At 40.2% G+C, this 21417-nt stretch overlaps 1 protein-coding gene across 1 annotated transcript in view; it reads left to right on the top strand.

Moving 5' to 3' along the window:
• LOC135464881 (thrombospondin-type laminin G domain and EAR repeat-containing protein-like) overlaps nucleotides 1-15804 on the top strand; it is a 50567-nt gene extending 34763 nt beyond the window's left edge. The window contains 9 exon segments of the mRNA XM_064742450.1: nucleotides 4030-4559; nucleotides 7961-8072; nucleotides 8480-8644; nucleotides 10776-11023; nucleotides 11664-11850; nucleotides 12409-12638; nucleotides 14169-14258; nucleotides 14260-14357; nucleotides 15367-15804. Coding sequence (XP_064598520.1) covers nucleotides 4030-4559; nucleotides 7961-8072; nucleotides 8480-8644; nucleotides 10776-11023; nucleotides 11664-11850; nucleotides 12409-12638; nucleotides 14169-14258; nucleotides 14260-14357; nucleotides 15367-15625 — 1919 coding nt within the window. The 3' untranslated portion in view covers nucleotides 15626-15804.
• Nucleotides 15805-21417: the final 5613 nt, after the last annotated feature.

Raw genomic sequence — 21417 nt, 5'->3', positions numbered from 1 at the left:
TAGGATGCTATCCTACCTTCTAAGTAAATTTCAAAACTTTTATTGTTCTTTCCAAAGAAATACTGATTATCATCATCCAAAACGCCGGTTTACATCCAAAACGCCGGTTTACATCCAAAACGCCAAATTCCTCCATTCACAAAATTTGGTTTCCTCATCTGTAAACATTGGCGCTGTAGTATTAATGATACAAATCCTATCTTCGCTGAGCCTATCGGCGTGAAATCACTGTCAAGTAAAAATAAATACAATGTGGTAGTTATTGCCAAGAGGAATAAACAAATCGCGAGCTTGCTTATGTTGTTGTATGCATACCCGGAGGGTAACCTAAAAACGGGAAAATTAAGGACCAAAATAAAAAAACGGAAAGTGGACTATAGACTTATTAACTACTTGTCACGGAGCATGTCAAACTTGGCGGCTGACTACTGTATCTGTAGCTTTGATACACGCCATGTTTGTAGTCAATTCTTGTTAATCTTGGCGCCAATGAAAACACCCTAAGGCGAGAAGGGTGAAAAAGTTGATAATTGAGCGTGTGTAGAAGTCGACTAGCCCTTTAGCTTCTGAGAGTATACCACTAATGTAAGCTAGTCAGAGATTTATATTAAGTATACGCTCTTGTTATTCTATGACTGTAACTCATACACGAGAACATAAGGATCAGAAAATCAGCGCTTAAATCGGTTAAATTTAACAGAAATTTTGTTGTGTGAATGGTGCTAGAACGTATTCGGCTACTGTAACAAGTAATTCTGTTAAATGTAACAAGTAATTCAGTTAATTCAGTTAACATAGCATTTTAACCTAATTCTGCTTAAGCCGTGATTTTAGGGTATGGGTAAGTTGCTTAAACACCTTCATGGAGAGTTGGAAAATTTCCAACTGAGGCAAATTTATAACAGACCAGATTTCATCGGTTACGTGTGAACATTTGTCAAACATTAAGCTGACGCCGTTGCTACGGATTTACGCTCTTGCTGTCGTCTTTTACGCTTATATAATATTGTGCCTCGGGCCAATACGTTCCACAAGACCAGAATGGAACGAGCTCAACCTTTTCACTGATCATAGATCATTTCGTTATAAGGATTATCTTGTGTTTACCACCTAATTAAGTGGACGTTTGCCATGATGTAATTCATAGCGAACTGTTGTTCCCGCTGTTCTAATCGCATCATCAAAGCTAGGCGTTAAGTCGTGTGGCATTTAGCGGCTTCCGTAAAAAGGCGTTTGTTCTGGCAATGCGAATCGCAGTTATATAATAACTGTGTGAGCTGGGTCTGCAAGTTCATTGTGGTATGGTAATCCGGGATAATCCTTACACATTGCATCTAGTATATAGATCGTTTGATCAGACTCGACGATTATATTCTTGGACAACCAAATCCAGCATCAGGGTGGGAAAATATTTGAATAAACTACACTCTGTGTATGGGTTGATTGAAGCTATATATATGCAAGATCATAAGACCCTTTACGCATTGCAAAGCTTTCTGACTTAGACACTGTTTGATTAGATTGCAGCAGGCTTAAGAAAGTGAATTCTATTTATAAAGTACCCAAATACAGTAAATATCTGGCCGACTTGCCAGCTATTTTTTCCCACATCATTGACATAATTATGAACCATACTGTTGTTGTTGTTGTGGTTATAAAGTAGAATTTACTTTAGTGCCTGCGTTTAAACCGTTGCATATTAAACATTCTACACGGCCATTTTATTTCTCAAAATACGTTGTCATTTCTGAAGTTTAAATCGAGCAATCCGGCATTTGATTGGTTAATACTCTCAAAAAAATTAATCTGTTAAATTTAACAGAAAGTCTGTTGTCTGAGTGATGCTAGAATGTTTTCTGTTGTTTTGGCCGATTATTCTGTTAAACATAACACACATATCCTATTAATTCAACATAACGATTCTTTTAGACGGGGCCTCCGTGGTTCAGTCGGTTAGCGCGCTAGCGCCGCGTCATGACCCAGGAGTCTCTCACCATTGCGGTCGCTGTGAGTTCAAGTCCAGCTCATGCTGGCTTCCTCTCCGGCCGTACGTGGGAAGGTCTGCCAGCAACCTGCTGATGGTCGTGGGTTTCCCCCGGGCTCTGCCCTGTTTCCTCCCACCATAATGCTGGCCGCCGTCGTATAAGTGAAATATTCTTGAATATGGCGTAAAACACCAATCAAATAAATAAATAAATAAATTCTTTTAGACTATAGGATATTATGTTGGATATAATACAATACTGTATTAAAATAACAGAATACATTATAGCATGTCTCAGACAACACATTTCTGTTAAAACTGACAGTGATGACAGTGTACTGAGGAAAATGGCACATCACAGATTCCATCATTTTAAAGCACATTAAAATAAAGTCTGTGAACTAATGACTACTCATAAAAGGAAATCGCCTCCGTCGTATAAGTGAAACATTACAGCGTACAGCGTTGAGTACAGCGTAAATTCTAAACAAATAAATAAATACCAGATAAGGAAATCCAGTGACAATTCCTTTCGTAAAACATCTTATTTAACCAAGAAAATCATTGTCACCAATACAACACAAGCACTGCATGCTACTTCTATATGGCATCGAGTTCGAGCGGCCAGTGGTCTGTATTGTGGTTAAGGGCGTTTGCCTCTTAACACCGGCCTTGTACCAAAAAACTTGTAAATTCTTGAGCATGGTGTTCATAACCAAATTAATAGATAAAGTAAATCTGGCACAGAAAGGTAGGCGTAGTGGTCATAAATTCATTCCGTTCGCAGACATAATGTTTTTGGTTCTTCTGTAGGACTACATTACACATGAATGGTAAACCTCCAATGCACGCTAATTCCCTGTGCAAGGCCGGGTTTGAACCCGCACCTCCTGTGTTCTGGCGATTGGTAGGCAAGTCTGGCCTTTAATCACAAAACCACGATCCGCTGCCTCTTCCCCAAATTAATATACGGCAAGCAAACACCAACGAAATGAGAAAAATATAAGCGGGAAATTCGAATGGCCAAAACAAGATTCCGTACAGTTAATAACATACTTGTAAGGTTCAGGTATTAGCGTCTAAGTTAACCGCATGAGGTCAAAGGTCACCAGCGTTACCGTGGTATAAACAGGCCTCATTAGATGGCTTTTAGTACCAAATTATTTGTGTTAGAGAGTATCGGTTATTCTGAATCTATACACCCGGCTATTAAGGCACAAACGCGGCTGTAATTTTTGGTAAGGCGATCTAGAGAGAGATTTACGACACAGGTAGACATCAAAGGGGCCGCCTTTAGCCGCTAGCAAGTATACACGACAGCCGCTGACCTTGGGGCGCGCCCTTGGCTCTTTGATATCGAGGTAGAGAAATAAAATCCCGTGACTTCGTACACTGAGCCTTAACTTTAGACCTTGTATCAGAAGACAGTGTACGTCTGTTACCTTGTCGCCATCACAGGTGCAAAATTTGAACCAAATTGTAAGAAACCCAGAAATGGCGGTTGGTATAGTAGAGGTGCTCAAACTTAATCTTCCTTCTAAATAATGTCTTCACTTTTTTGATACATGGAAAAATATCGTATGAAATAATCGATCGACGTTGTTCTTGCAATATATCGACGAACGAAAAGACAAGGAACATATGAAGTGTTGCACACTTAGGGACGCTGAGACGTACTTTGTGGGTAATTTTTCTCTCAAACGCCGTGATAAAGGGTCTCGGCAACTGCATCAAGTTTGAGGCCATCCATGGCCGAACAAACTTTTTGGCAATCCAGTTAGATCAATCTCGGACTAAGCGTCTACATATCAGTATCTTACAGACAAACCACCAAATGCGATTAGCACCCCAATCTATATACCTGCTAGTAAGTACAAAACTGCAAAATCTTTATGTGGAATTTTTTGCCTTCATGTGACACTTAATCTTTTTTTTTTTGTTTTGTTTTTGTTAAATAATTTTTAGTCAGTTAAGCCTATCATATTAAACTAAAGCAAATCTGGTAGAAACGGGTTTTTGTTTGATCTGTTTGTTTTATCTTGCAGACTTGAAACCGCTCTACCTGTTAGATGAAGCTCTTCCGATGACGTCATCTCTTCCGGCAGGCGTAAGCTTGGTTTATGACGTCAGCAGTCACGTGCACGCCTACACATTTACGTCACAAGTCGGTGTCATTTCCTTCCCCTCATCTCGGATATTTACTAAGTGTGAATATTTCCCAGAGGAATTTTCCATATTTGTGACTCTCCGTTACGACAATGTGCCGCATCGCGAAGAGTGTGTGTTTGCGCTCACGAACTCCACAACTGCTAAACCGATAGTGTCTTTAAAAATTCGACCGCAGAGGATACGATTTCGGTACATGGACGCTGTTTTGAGGTTCCGAACTCATAATTTATTCGATGGCGGTTGGCACACTTTGGGATTAAGTGTCAGCGGGAAAACCGCCACTATTACAACAGACTGTCGGAAATTACAAAAGAGGAAACTGAAACGGAACTTTCCGACGTTTTTAAAAACAACGGACACGGACTTCTATATAGGCAGCTGTTCAAATCAGAGCCAATCATTTACGGTAAGGATAATTATATCAACTAGTACGAATCCTAACAAGAACCTTTCAGCTTGCAGGAACATGAGTGCTAAAAAAATGAACCATGTTATTTCTCCACATGCTAGCTTCCTGTCCGGTCGGGCACCTTCAGTACTTGCGAAGGTCTGCTAGCAACCTGCGGGTGCATAGTCGTGGGTTTCCCCAGGGCTCTGCCCGGTTTCGTTCCACCATAATGCTGGCCACCGTCATATAAGTAAACTGTGCTCCAGTACGTCGTAAAACAACAATCAAGTAAATAAATAAATATTATTTCTCGGTTATTGCAATGTCCCTTTGTTGAACGAAGAATTGCAGTCAGCAGCCAATAAAACATGGACACGACTAATATTACTAGTTGTCGTCAACTCATAAATGCTAGCCAAGGACATAAAGGCACCTAAATGTCGCTCTTGTGCGCCGTAACAAAGGCACCGGAAAAACAACGAATTTCCTCAAAACAATCCTATATCGGGCCTTCGTGACTGAGGTGGTTAGCATGCCAGCGGGGCACAATGACCCAGGAGGCTCTCACCAATGCCGTCGCTGTGAGTTCAAGTCCAGCTTAGGTTGACTTTTTCTCCGGCCGTTCGTGCGATTGGCCCTAGGTCCCCCGCGCTCTGCCGGGTTTTCTCCCACCATAATGCTGGCCGCCGTCGTATAAGTGAAATATTCTTGAGTACGGCGTAAAAGACCAACCAAATAATTAAATATTAGACAAAATATATACATACGGTGATTAAACCACTGCCACTTTCAGGACAGCTATAGTCTTGTGTCCATTTTATGCTAACATTGACAATCAAACCGATGGTTCCAAGCAATAGGTTAACTGTGGAGATCAAACCGATGGACCCAATGGGTTAACAGTGGTGATCAAACTGATGGTCCCGTGTAATCGGTTAACTGGGCAATCAAACTGATGGTCCCAGTAAGTTAACTGGGGTGATCAAACCTATGGCCGCAATAGGTTAACTGTGGTGATCAAACCGATGTTCTCAATAGGTCAACTGTGGTGATCAAAGCGAAGGTCCCATGCAATAGGTTAACTGTGGTAATCAAACTGATGGTCCCAATAAGTGAACTGCGGTGATTAAACCGATGGTCCCAATAGGTTAACTGTGAGATCAAACCGATGGTCCCAACAGGTTAACTGTGGCGATCAAACCGATGGTCTTATCCAATCGGTTAACTGTGCAATCAAACGGGTGGTCCCAAGCAATAGGTTAACTGTGAAGATCAAACTGATGGTCAGAATAGGTTAACTGTGGAGATCAAACTGATGGACTCAATAGGTTAACTGTGGTGATCAAACCGAAGATCCCAGTAGGTTATCATTAGCGATCAAACCGATGGCCCCAAGCAATAGGTTAACTCTGGCGATCAAACGGATGATCCCATGCAACAGGTTAACTCTGGTGATCAAACGGATGATCCCATGCAATAGGTTAACTCTAGTGATGAAACGGATGATCCCATGCAATAGGTTAACTCTGGTGATCAATCGGATGATCCCATGCAATAGGTTAACTCTGGTGATCAAACGGATGATCCTATGCAATAGGTTAACTCTGGTGATCAAACGGATGATTCCATGCAATAGGTTAACTCTGGTGATCAATCGGATGATCCCATGCAATAGGTTAACTCTGGTGATCAAACGGATGATCCCATGCAATAGGTTAACTCTGGTGATCAATCGGATGATCCCATGCAATAGGTTAACTCTGGTGATCAAACGGATGATCCCATGCAATAGGTTAACTCTGGTGATCAAACGGATGATCCCATGCAATAGGTTAACTCTAGTGATGAAACGGATGATCCCATGCAATAGGTTAACTCTGGTGATCAAACGGATGATCCTATGCAATAGGTTAACTCTGGTGATCAATCGGATGATCCCATGCAATAGGTTAACTCTGGTGATCAAACGGATGATCCTATGCAATAGGTTAACTCTGGTGATCAATCGGATGATCCCATGCAATAGGTTAACTCTGGTGATCAAACGGATGATCCCATGCAATAGGTTAACTCTGGTGATCAAACCGATGATCCCATGCAATAGGTTAACTCTGGTGATCAAACGGATGATCCCATGCAATAGGTTAACTCTTGTGATCGAACGGATGATCCCATGCAATAGGTTAACTTTTGTGATCAAACGGATGATCCCATGCAATAGGTTAACTTTTGTGATCAAACGGATGATCCCATGCAATAAGTTAACTGTGGAGATCAATCCGATGGTCATAATAGCTTAAATGTGGTGCTCAAACCAATCACACAATAAGGCGAATTTTAACCCTCCTTCCTCCACTCGGATATTGCCAACTGCGGTGACCATACCTTTATTAGACCAAATTCAGAATCAAGCCCCTATCCGTAGGCGATCTCTAACCTCCTGTCGCAACTGCTACTAGGCTAATTAGATTGATCTAACCCCTAACATTGCGAGGGTAAACTAGAGACAGGCAGAGACAATAGCTAAGGTTAAGCAGAGTAGCACAAGTTTTACAAGAAAATGTTTTCAAAAGGAAAACAGATAATCTAGAAATATATAGGGAATGATTCAGGCCATGCAAAACATAGAACGGACTTCAAGCTAAAGCAATGTTGTTTTCCAGAATAACTTTAAAAAAAAAAACAAAAGAAAAAAAAAGCGGTGTCGACAAATTCCATGTTCCTTTAAATCTATGATGCTTAGTCGCATGATATTCCTATTAGGTCAACCGTGGTGACCAAACCTATACCATTCGGCCTATGCCTAGTAAGGTACTCAACCTCAAATCGTTAGTTGGCTTACTATGGCGGGACATATCTATCTGGGCGTCGAAACCGAGATTTGTATCCTAGGCGTCATCCTTAATGGACGTTCCATGTCAACAGTCGCAGGGTAAAGTCCGAAAACAACGTTCAACACAAGCACCAACGATCTAAGAAAGTATATAAAGTATGAAATTACGGCGAATTCATGCAAAGAGAAGCAACCAAACAGTTCTTAGTGACGACAGAAAGACGCATGGACTGTTCAAGGCTAATAAATGAAATCAGCATCCAAATCGTGTACCAGGCAAGTTATTACGTTTCCGATAATCGAAATATTTATGTCAGTTGCGCTTTGATTAGGATAACAGAAACTACAACTATTAATTTTTTTGGAAACGTTTACAACAGTTCCAGATGTACAAGGCATCCCCTCCCACAGTTTCCACTAATATGGTGTTCAGACTTCTATTTCAACTAAGGGAACAAAATCATGTGCCTCAACCATATCTGAATTAATCATGCACGTGAAGGAGTTTTTTTCTTAGTTATTTCTGTATATGTTTGTCCTATTTCACCATGTCTGTACTGCTGTTTTTTTTTCTACCCACGGACAGGCTTTGTTGAAACAACTTTTTATTCTTCCCGGAGCTGACGTCACTGTCCGCGCATGCTCAAAGCTGATATCCGGTCATGCCGAAATGGACAATACTATTCCGATTGTACCTGGTAATTGTAGGCTTTTTATATACGTCATTTAAATCCAAAATAAATTGAAAGTCATTGCATGAAAAATGGAGATGGGAGATCTCTGGTGAAATGTGTAATCTTAATCATGCTATACACTGATTGATTGTTGTTTTTGTGCTATACTAGAGACAAATCACTTACAGTGCCCATGGAATAAACCACCTTCCTTTGGCAAGATACTGAAAGACTTTACCACGTTCGACTTGTTTTCAACGAATGTAAGGCAGCGCAAACGCACAGTTTGTAATAGTGACTCATCCAGATCGACTCAAATCGTCATTTGATTCCGAATTATTCAGGTGGGAAAGCTTACCCATAATGTAATATGACAACTGTTCAAAACATACCAAGGCATGTATAGAATGTTTACTTCTTCTCTTGCGCAGGACAAAAAAGATTGCCTTCATCATTTCCGGATCACGTGACTTGCACTTGGAAAGACGTAGGAAACCTGGCGTACGACTTTCGACAGAAAGCGCTGAAAATTTGCGTGAATGGGTTGTGGCAGTTAGTACCCTTTACGGATGGTAAGAAATCGTCTTGATGAATGGGTTGACTGTGACTGATTCATAGGTTGATTGATTGATAACGCCAAATTTCTGTTTCTGTGCCTCACAGCATTGGAAGCTGATAACGAAGGACATATGACCTTAACTGTTATGGCGAAGTAGTTGATATGCGTGACGGAGAAATTTTTTCCGGTATTAACACCTGGGCCTGTCTGTAATGTAAAAACAGGCTGACACTGGAGACAAGAGATGCGGGGAGGGGTTGGTGATTAAAGGAAAGGAAAACGCTAGCGTGAAGTATATAGCAGCTAAAAAAACGGTGAACACAATCCATTAAAATAGCTCGATTAGTTTTATTTTAGTATTTTTTCAACGTGGTAAAATAAATTTGAAACTTTGGATTCTTCGGTGGCCTTATTTGACCCACAATTGGTGACGCTATATCAGGTTTTGTCACTTAAAGCAGATCCCAGCGCTGAGCCTTCCAAACTGCAGACAGATAATTTGATGTCCCCTGAATCCATTCCGATCGTTGAAAACGTCGAAAACGGAAGAAAAACGGCAAAATTTAATCAGCAAACATCAGCAAATGTACTCCGCTACGATCGAACCACCACGGTACATTCACTGTGGGCATCTGAAGTTTCTCTCTATGTGTACAACAGAGACCGCAGGAAACAACCGCTATACTTATATACATAATTTCGAAATTATTCCATTCCCAAGAGTGGCTTGTCACTTCACTAACACAACGCAGGATACTGTACAGTTACACACATGGCCTAAAAATGGCACAGACTTACAAAATATGGACCAGATCTCGTCAAAAACGTCCTTTGATTACGGGGGACTCGATCGTAGTCGTATGAAACTTGCTAATTCAGCCTTAACTTCGAAACGGACGGACGAATCATATAATATACTTCCAAAAAGCCAAACGGAAAAGATGTCCGGATTTTCAGCCCCTGAGTGCAGAAATTGTTTAGCCACTTGCTTGCTTGTTTGAAACAGCAGGTTGAGACATGAACTGTAGCGAGTCCTTCGCCTGTGCCCTGCAACGGCCATGAGGCTAAAGGGCGCTCCAGTTCAGTTCACACCTCACCTGCAGGGCCTCTGTGCGCGCGTGATACACCACAGCATGCAGTACCTGGAATCCAGACAAATTTTAAATTGGCATTTCTATGTGTTAGCAATCGTTCTTTTCATTCAGTATAATTCAAGCCTTTTTTATTTTTGCCGGTGATTTTTTAAAACATAACAGAATGTTAGTTTCACCGGCGTTGAGTGACAGACTGTTGCCGTCAGTGCGCCTCACAATCCGCTGGCCGACAGCATGGATCCTCCTGTCAAAGCAGGTATCGCTGAACTTCGCTATAAAAATTTATAGTCTGCTAAATGCGAAACAGTACCAAATTCTCCACAGGTACTACCGTAATTCGGCGGATGTCCAGTTTGCGTCAGACAAACCAGACGGGAGAACATTTGTGTTATCCACCTGGCCAGGATATGTTCAGTTTGCATATAAAGAAAAACAGGGGAAATTAGGCCTTTATCATTTTAGATTCTGTCACGTGTCAACGTTACATATGACATTTCTGCGTTGCTCATACATTTTTGAAAGGTTTTCCGTAGTCTGTTGTGAAATGCTCAGGATTCGAACTCCCATCAGACAGCTTTTCGGGTCCGTACCTATTTGCTTATACCACTACACCTCTCGAGTTGTTTTGCTTAAATGTAGTTTTTAGACGCCTTTAATACAGATTAACATGGTAAGGGTTAAATGCGCATGTGCGTGTGTCACATGCTTTTGTCACGTGGACTACATCTGAAAAGGGTCTCCTCCATATCTGGCCAGCCTCATTCTGTAAGACAGGTCGGAAGTTGCGGATCACGTGACCACCCTTTCGTGGCCACCCAATGTTAAAGCATTGGGGCAAAAGTCACTTTTTGCCCCTTCGCTAGCGACCAGTAAGGCCCAGTTGTGCATAATAACCAACGCCGCTTGTTAGTAAGGAGATCACGTGGTCTCTAGCTCCCGATCCGTCTTGTGGAATTGAGGGAAGCATGAAAGAACTGACGTAAGTAGTGACGTAGAAAGTTACAAGTATATATCAGTCTTTACAACTTCCGGGGAAGGCCATAAACGCATTAATGATACATGCTTTACCTTTAGTCTCACGGAAACGCCTGGATTACGTCAATTGGTATCAAGATCTTGACACGCCTGCGCCATCCATCGACGTGGAAGTGTTTTCCATCCCAGGGGAGGGAACTTTTGCTGCACTTGCCAACACGGATTCCGAGAACTCCGAGGAGGGAATGTCCGTGGTTTACAAATGGGTGGATAACAAGATGGCATTTTTTCAAGACATTCCGTCAAAAACAGCTCAGAGCGTCTGTCATTTCATCATCGGTAGCCAGGTTAGTGCATCATTCACCATATTTCACGATTTCCTCATCCAATATTCCTGACGGGCTGCAGTTAGCGGTTAACAACAAGCTGGAGAGTATTTTTTTTTATTGCTGTCTTAAAGCTGAAATGAAAATGTCAGTGTAATCCATGCTATAGGTTATTAGATTAAGACTTTCAGGTGTTTTATTCAGCATTATAAATGTTAAAAATCCTATAATTTTACATTATGTTTCAACATCCTTACAATCATTACGCTGTGTAACATTTTAAAATGTTGGCACTCACATATTGCAATATGCAACATGTTTCATTTTAAGGCTTAGAAAATGTTAACTATAATTTAACATCTGCGTTTTAAAAGAGTGTCACAGTCGACGTGGCTCTTTATATTGTCGTTTTCAATACACAGCCACGGCGGGAATGTGCCAACAGAGCAGTTTTTTACGGCTTTTAAATGAAGGAATTATCCTTTCATGTAACAAATTGAATATACACCCATATTAAATGAACTTTTTACTTTCTCTCTGTTTTGTAGTATATATTCAGGGATCGGTTTTAACAATTCGTCAATTTAAACTGCGTAAATCACCAGTCGCTTAAATTTGAACTTTGTGTACATCGGCCCTACCATTTTTATTTCATTTGCAGTTTTTCCTTGCAGTGGCCAACTACGGAAGCGGAAGTGGTGAAGGAACAGAATCCACTATTTTTAAATGGCATCGCCGGAAGCGGAAGTTCGTCGCTTTCCAGTCAATATTAACGTGGACAGCACGAGATTTCGAGCACTTCCGGATTGATGGAGAACATTATCTAGCTGTGGCAAACTATGCTAAAGGTGAAAAAAAATCTATTATATTTATTTGTATCCATTTGACTCATCGTGTGGTTTATGCCATAGTTCCATTCATCACCGGACCTCTAAGGGCATAGTTTATAGCAGTCTGTATAGAGAACAGAAATTGAAAGCCATACCGTATATGTGGATAAACATTTTGTGTCGTAAATGTCGTAAAAAAGCAGCAAAAATACGAAATTAGTGAAAATGGTAGTTTAAAAACTTAACGTTATTTTCTATCGTCTTCCTCATTTCTCCAACCGCTTCTCTTGAAATATTAATGATTTGTGACAAGAACGCTGTAACGAGACACCGTAAATATTTTGTCAAAGTGCACAAGACTGACGTTCATCTCCCGATCGCGGCTTTTCTAGCCTTGTTTTTTATAAAACGACTGAAGCTCAAGTACAGCGAGAAAACGCGAGATTAATGCAGGTCGAGATGCACAGAAAAATCCCTTACCGGGCGGCCTGAACTGTAATTTATTTCCAGTACGTTTTGTTCTTAGACCCGAAAATAGGTGCCTACGTAATAAAATGCAGTTTTCCTCATTAACAGATAACAACCCTCACACCGACTCCATCGTCTACAAATGGAACACCATCAGTCGGAAGTTTGAACAACATCAGACTATCCCCACCATCGGTGCTTACGACTGGACCCACTTTACGGTAGACCAGTTCCACTTTCTGGCAGTCGCGAACGCCTTCGACGGGTTGTCGACCCGTATTTTCTCTGCCATCTATTTTTGGCAGATGGAGCGCTTTGTGCAGTTCCAGACCATGGAGGTAAGAGCTGTTAAACCAGGAAATTAACCACTCAAACAGGTTTTATGCGAAAAAAATGCTAACAGACCTGTTCAATTATTTTCTGTCTAGTTTTATTGCCAGTTACTTGAAACTGTATTCATTCTTGAGTGACAGCAGACGACATAAATGTCACGTGATTACCGAATTGTAATGAACGTCGCGTGAACGGCTGACAAAATATGATGAAGGTAAAAGAAACGATGCACTCAGTAAACCATTCGTCCGTTGCAGTATTAATTTTTGTTTGACTTTTAAGCGATTGCAGAATATTAGCGTAGTCAGTAAATGTGTATGAGGAGAAAACCAGAACGACAATGTAAACACATTAATTAATGTCAGTATATGTTGGGTTAGTTTATTTATTTATTTGATTCTGTACTCAAGAATATACGACGGCGAACAGCATTGTTGTGGGAGGAAACTGGGCATAGCTTGGGGGAAACCCACGACCATCCGCAGGTTGCTGGCAGACCTTCCCACTTATGCCAGCATGAGGTTAGGTTATTTAAGACAGACTATTAAATGGAAGGATTGAAATGAAGTGGACTGAGTTCGTCACGTACCTGGCGAAGGTCGGGAATTTACTCCCGTCACTCCGATTTATTCTACCCATAAATCCTGAGCACGAGGTTAAAAAAACTCTCAAACAAATCAAATAAATTCGTAAAAAATAAAATGGACCAACACCTGTATTGGGGAACGTTTCGCTGGTTACAAATTCCATAGAGTGTCAACATTTTATCATCCCGTGTCTTGTACTAGTTTCCATGTTGTGTTCCCTCAAAAGCGACTCCAGGCAGCGAACACTGTTGTTGTAGGCATATTAACTAGCTTGAACAAGCTTTTCGAGCTGGTTCAAGAATTACCCCTGGAGAAAGGAAGGGGGGGGGGGGGTTGTATGTAGTGGAGCTGAAGGTAGATCTACCACATTGTACAGTAAGCTGACAAGTAAAATAAAGAGGTTCGATTTTGATCTCACGGGTTTTTTTTTTTTTGGTGAAATGCATATGTCGATGTATGTCAGCAATTATCAGAGGTCAAGAAGTCTACATACTGCGGACTTTCTCAAAATAGTTGGTTAAAAAATACAGACAGAGTTACTTTCTCATACAGCAGCCGAATTTTATGCAAAAATCCCCAAAACATCGTAAATACAGTGTACGGAACACCCTCTTGGGATGAATGATTTGTCCGCTACATATGGCTTTCAGGATATAATTGAAACGACAGGCAGGTTTTTCCATCGCCATATATGTTTTCGTCTTCTGCCGCTGATGTTACAAGTGAAATATTCTTGTGTAGGGCGTAAACACCAATCAAATAAATAAATAAATAAATGGAGTAGGGCGTAAAACACCAACCATCACTAAAACACGAAATAAATAAATAAGTTTACTTCTAATGGCGCCTTACTGGAGCATCATACCAAGATACAAGAGCCTGAAACCATTAATGACCTCTGTATTCCCCCACATGTTTTCACCGTATATACTTTTCTTTGTTTGGTAGACGACGGGAGCGACGGATTTCGAACATTTCACCATAGGAGATGATATTTTCTTGGCTGTGGCGAATGCCTACAATTACGGCCCTCAGAATTTTCCAGAACATTGATACGTACTACACCAACTCTACCATCTTCATGCTAAACAAGCAGAAAAGGCAGTTCGAGAAGATACAAAGCATCCCAACATTTAGGTAACCTCTTGTGTTAATCATGTCACCTATACTTTCCACGCCTGCCCAGTATTATTCAACTTCTTCTCTCATGCACGATTCCTCAGTGTTCCCGCCATTGCGAAAAATTAGGTGGCTAACGTACTTTTCTGAGCAAGAAACCCATAAGGAACCCCACATCATATCAGTTTTTGGGTGCTTGTGAAACGATCGTCGTTTTTATACGTCGTACACAAGTATTTAAATTATTCAGACACCTTGTTGGAATCGGATGTCTCTGTGTCGACTGTGACATTTAAGGAATACAGAGTCGATGGTGATTGGCTGAGACCGGAGGGTTCCCTGGTTAAACCCTGCGGCATTGGTCACGCTTGAATAAATGTACCAGGCCAGTACCTAAAATTCAGTTTAGGCAAGGCGTAACCTGGGATGCCTATCTCTCACAACAGCCAATCAGATACCCAAAGAGATGGTTTCTTGTGCACAGATTCCTCCACCGACAAAAATGTCAGTCATATACGGTTTGAAATATTCTTGAATCTAGGTGTCTGGAACGATTTGTCCTAACCATCAGTAATAATGAGTGTTCCGAGTCAATAAAATCGTAAGGCCATACTCTGAACAATGTTGAAGGAAAACCACCAAAAAAAACTAAGTTTATATACCCACACAAATTAAAAACGCAAACGTGCAAAAAAGTTGGAAAAATGTTTACATAATCCAGACAAGATAGGTGTTGAGACAAACAAAGCGTTTATTAGTAAAAGACGTTTTGTGGCCGGGGGCAGTATTCTTTTGTGATTTGTTGACTGATAATAATAAAGCCATTTCATTTCCATTGATTTGTTGTCTGTTTTTGGTTGTCAACGTGTTTCATGACATGCAGTAAGGAAATGTGATGCAGTTTGGGCCACGTATAAGGTACCAATAGAGTGAATAAAGGTCGGTGTTGTTGTAGCCCCAGATGATTACGGCATTGAATTGCGGTTATGATTAATCCTAACTGATATACCTGTTTTGTGTGTTACAGTGCTATAGATTGGGAGTTTTTCCACGTGGGAGACGAGAATTACCTGATCGTGTCGAACGCCCAAAATGGCGGACCGGAGGAAAGGCATAAAAGTATTCTATACAAATGGCAGGGAATTGAGAAATTCGTCCCCGTTCACAAACTTCCCACCCTCCCCTCCACGGACTGGGAAGTGTTCACAGATAACGGGGAAACCTACCTCATTTACGCCAACGCGAAAGCCTCTCAGTCACAGATACTGAAAGTGAAACTAGTATAATGTCACGTGACCTTAGTTCCTTTGTTTTTGTTTCTGGCTTTATTCCACCTCATTTTTTTTACTGTGTTCAAGTTTTTGCACATTCGAAATCTCAGGAACACCGTGCTAAGCAAAACAAATTTAAAACTTACACTCGCAGCCAGCGGACGCTTATGAACTATATTAAATAATATGGATGATTTCACATTATGCAAGTTGTTTTACATTAAGCGGCCATTTTGTTTTTATACATTGCTTTCACTCACTTTGGCCATTTATGGTCAGAAATTTTCAGTGGTACAGAATGAATGATAAACCGTCATCAGTTAAAGTTGTGTGTGATCTGCTTGAATTCGGTCATACCTCGCAGACAGTTAACAGCAACCTCTTCGTTTCACACAAACAACCATTTAAAGTATTTGTGTGCTGTATGCCTGTCATTTATGGTCTGTCAGTTGTGACCTATCGTTTATTGCTTATTATTTATGGCGTATTATTTATGGCATATCTATTAGACCTATCATTTGTAGCGTATAGGTTATGGCGTACCGGTGTGGTGTATCATTTATGGCCTATCAATTAAGATAGCACCGGTCTCGATCATATGTATTATGCAATTACCTTATTGTATGTGTGTGTCTATGTCGACACTATTAGTGGATTAGGAACCCAATACGATTGGCGCAATTTTATCCTTCGCCAGAATACAACATTTGTCTTGATTTGGACCCTGTATGTTCCACAAAGCAATCCTAGACTATGTTGGCTGTGATCTAAACCCCAAATGCGCAGTTCGTATATAAATATATATATATACTCCTGGAAAACGGATGAACGGGTGTTTTAAGTCTATAATCGCAAGATCCAATGTCAAAACAACAAACAAGAACCAGTTTGGAAAAGAATATACTCTAAAAAAATAATCTGTTATTTTTAACAGAAAGTCTCTTGTCTGATAGAGTGTATTCTGTTATTATAACATAATGCTTTGCCACATACAACAGAATATCACGCTCGTGAAATACAATCTTTATGTTGTATTAATACAATATCTGTGCTATTTTCAACAGAATAATGCACTGTAATAACAAAAAACATTAATGTTTTGGAGAGTTTATGTGAGAAATAATTATATAAATAGTAAATCCAAGTAGAAGAGAAGCTGTCCTCAGTTTCAGTGATTTATATAGAAGACACCGGATATTCTTGGCATGATATCCGATTGAAATTTCAAACTCGTTTGTTCAAACTCGATTTACAGGTAGTCGCGTTTTTATTGAAACTGTTTATAAAAGCGCTATGTGGAAGCAGTAAACATGGATGCTTGTACTGCCGCTTTTTCCATGTTATACGGAATCGCCTAGATCCTTCAGGCTCTCTGTAGAATTTAAAACTATAATGAAAGCGTTAGATGGGATGTCCTTGACACACACCGTTGCCTTTAAATCAGCCACTTGCGATGTAGATTCAAATCATCACATTTTGTATAGAATTTTGACTAAAACCTTCATAACCTAAGATTGCTCCGTGGACAGGTAATGGACATGCAGAAGGGCAAAATCATGATTGTATGTGTATCCATCCAAGACAGGACGGAAAGAAAATGGGCTGATTTCACATGTAGGTCTACTACCCATAAAGTACCGGAATGTTGAGCTACAGTATGATCGTAAAGCATTGCACTGTAATATCGTAATCACTGTGGTCTAGGCCTGGGGGTTGATTCGCAGGATGGTTACGTATCGCTGCTGCACCGGAAAATTGCGGAATGTAGGCTTGTCCTGGGTTATATACCTTTCCGTACTGTCTATCAAGAACACGTATTTGACCGAGCATAATCAATGTTGTTGCAAGTAGGTCAACAAGATGTCCCACACATTCGTCGCAATGTTGATTCTTTCTGTGACGCCATGACGTCACAATTGCTTTCAGCGGGAATGGAATGAAAAGAAACTTTGTCAAGAGAAAGGGTGGTGGAAGATTGGATGTGGTGGATTCATCCGTAGCACTTCCGGTTAGAACAGACTCATTGGGTGTCAACAAAGAAAGGGAAGCAACTCTTATTCACCCATGTGGTCCACGTGCTCGCTATAGTGAACGGGTGCCATATCTGTATAGGGTGCACATTGGGGTGTAAACCTCTTCTTATCCTGATTGGATTATTCACCTATAATATACGCCTAATTAAAGTACAAAGGGACATTACGAAATAGACTGCACGATGCTGGGAAGAGGCCATAGTAGTGTAATGGTGCATACGCCAACTGAAAGTGAGCATGGCCTATATTGTAAATCTTCAACCTTTTCGACTTCTAAAGAACTTTTGTGGTGGGAATTTCTGCATACAATTATGACAATGACACCGTAAAATGTTTTGCTTGTGTGACTAAAGATACAGGCTTCATGAAACTGTGCCAAGTATTTCATAATTCTCAGAATGTTTCAAAATATCGACCGAAATGGCGGTTGAAAAGGTTAAAGAATTAGGCAATAGGGGAGTTTCGAGTTGGAACTCTTTTGTAGTCAGAGGAAAAAACAGTCCTACTGTGTCATGTGAATTGCGAAAAATGTCAGGCAACTTTGTTGAAATTGATTTACTGATCACCTGTCTCACCCCTTTTTCAAAAGGCACAAATGGCAGCTCTTCCTTTTAGGGACTTCTCCAGTTCACAAAACTTTGAGATTCTCAATTTTCTCTCTCATTTATCTACTCTAAATGACTTTTTGTGGCACTTCTAACAGAAGCATATGTAATAGTGAATGGGATCAGAAATAGTTGCCTAACATTTTTAACGGGTCACATGATACAGTTGGACTTTTTCAACCTCCAGCGATAAAAGATTTCGAACTCGAAACTCCACTGTTGGTCATCTTATTTAGTCATTATACATGGACTGATGATATATCAACGTACAGCGGACATCCTACATCCTTCTATGTATTTCAAGGATGATGGCCGTCTTACAAGCAAGGATGCTGGAAAGAATCGGGCTTACTGCATGCTTTCTACCTGACTGAATTATCATATAGGTTTGTCCTCTCGTGACAAAAACATCACGATTCACTTTATTTTCTTCGTCAATTTTGTTTTAATTCATGAGAATAATATAACTTTGGAAACCGCTGTCAGAAACATTTTTTCCAATGGTGTACACCTATATCGAGCAGCCGTTATTCGACCATGTTATATTTTAATATGCCCCCGTTAGTACATTAAATCCAGAGGCAAAACTCCGCAAAAAGCAAATCTGACGTCGGTCATATTTCAATTATGATTCAAGCGCTTCTTTGTTTTGGACACTTATTGATAAATTTGGGGGACACCAAATAAGTGTGCACACAATTTGTAAGTCTTAACTTCAGTTGCTAGAAAATGCGCATTATGTTATTTTTTAAAAAATTCTAACGAGTCAAAAATGGCTTTGTGCTGTTGGCCTGTTCTGTCCACCATACATTTTTGTTTCTCACATGGGACGTCTACCTCACTCCAGCACTGTTTCCCCTCTATGTTTTGTATATGTTTTGATATTGTGACTGTGATTATTCTGATGTTACGTATTTGTATACAATTTCTATAAAAAGTTCTGTACTGAATCTCTCGGTATTTTAACCACAAATAACTTCCAGTTTATACATAGGTATACGTGTAAAACATGGGGGGAAAGTGGCGTATTGCAATATTGCAAATATGACAAGAATAATTATATATGTCATGGTTTGTACCTATTTCAGTAAAGCATTATGTCATCTTGTTTTTCTTTCAAAAACTGACAAAGCCTGAGACGTTTATGTTTATTTGAGTTATAAATTTGGAAACCCCATTTGTACTAATTAAATTATCTATTTTGATAATCGTGTTTTCCAGGTATTTATCGAAGCGCAGTGGCGTATTTTCGGGCCACCCATAAACATGAGTGAAAAAATCATGGGAAAGGCTTTGAAATTTAGTCCAATAGGGGAGATTTGAGTTCGAACTCTTTTATCGATGATGATAGAAAAAATCCAACTGTATCGTGTGACTTGACGAAAATGTTAAGCAACTACTTTTGGTCACTTTCACTTTAACACGAACGTCTGAAAACAGTTTCACAAAAAGTCAATTAGATTAGGCGAATGATGGAGAAAACTGAGAATCTAAACGTATGTGAACTTTAGAAGTTCTTATAGGAAAGAAGTGTTATTTGTTCCTGTGGAAAAGGGTGAGATAGGTTATCAGTAAATTAATGTCAACAAAGGTTGCCTAACATTTTTCACAAGGCACATGACACTTAAGGACGGTTTTCACGTTTGATGACAAGAGTTCCAACTCGAAACTACACTATTGGCCTAAATCAAGTAGATTTAAAATCACGCAGTTCATCTATTTCAGGTATACTATAAAGTGGGACTGCGTCCTCCCTGTGGTATAAGCACGTCCCAACCTGACATTTTTCGAATCACAGTCCAAACCATGCTGTAAATTTGAATCATTCAAGATGCTTCACATGTTCGAACCATACTTAAACTTTGAGTCTTCTCTTCCCATTTTGTATTGATTTGCGTGGGACCAACGCTGAGGCCACCTTTTTTTACCTCCCTAACTGGAGATACCAGTCCACTTTTACATGAACAACATGCTACATATGCAATATTTAACTGAATATTTATTACACTGTACATAAAAACATTTATTCAGTATTTTGTTTGTGTTGTGTTTTGTTATTGACAACCATTAACGGAAAATTTGCAAATTCGTCAGTAGCTTGCCGAATGTCGGCTGAATAACACCGGGTACTCCGGGCTCCTCATAAAACCCATAAAACCGACCGTCATCGTATCAGGAAAAAATTCTTGAGTATGGCGTTAAGCTATTGGTGGAAACTATTATTCATCTAGAAAATGGGTCCAATTAATAAATCGAAAACAAGGCTGCATATTGCTCTCTTATCAAGCTCTTTAGTGACACTGGCAATGTACGTGAACCATCCAGACTGACACGATCTCTGTAAACATATATCAAGCCATCCTATCGTCTCGACATGGCTGAGATATTGCCGATGTGGCGTTAAGCCATAGTCATTCATTCATTCATTCACTCAAGCCATTCTGTGACACTGACAATGTTGGTGAACCATCAAGACTGACTCGTTCACGATCTCTGTAAACACATATCAAGCCATCGTATCGCCACGATATGGCTGAGATATTGCCGATGTGGCGTTAAGCCATACTCATTCATTCACTCAAGCCATTCTGTGACACTGACAATGTTGGTGAACCATCAAGACTGACACGTTCACGATCTCTGTAAACACATATCAAGCCATCGTATCGCCACGATATGGCTGAGATATTGCCGATGTGGCGTTAAGCCATAGTCATTCATTCATTCATTCACTCAAGCCATTCTGTGACACTGACAATGTTGGTGAACCATCAAGACTGACACGTTCACGATCTCTGTAAACACATGTCAAGCTCTTCTGTGACACTGACAATTATGGTGAGCCATCCCGACTGACATGGTCACAAGCTGTGTACACACATATCAAGCTCTTCTGTGACGCCGACAACTACCCCAGTCAAAATGCGAATCTAAATTGTGTAAAACGTAATTAAGATGCGCAGCATAGAGAATAAAATTAGAGGAGTGACGACAGTGTCATAGCTGACAAAAAGGTCCCACGTGAAATATGGTCTCTCATTTACCTTAGTCAGTGTTTTATTCTAACTGTTTATGTAAATGCATAAATAGTAGCAAATGACACGTCACCTAGCACCATGGCTTAATCAGAACAAGGTAAAAAATGCAGTGATCTTAACTGCAATTTATT

This window comes from Liolophura sinensis, chromosome 4 (genome assembly GCF_032854445.1).
Source record: "Liolophura sinensis isolate JHLJ2023 chromosome 4, CUHK_Ljap_v2, whole genome shotgun sequence".
Classification (NCBI taxonomy): domain Eukaryota; kingdom Metazoa; phylum Mollusca; class Polyplacophora; order Chitonida; family Chitonidae; genus Liolophura; species Liolophura sinensis.
Note: the sequence above shows the minus strand (reverse complement) of the source record. Positions and strands in the feature narration are given on the sequence as shown.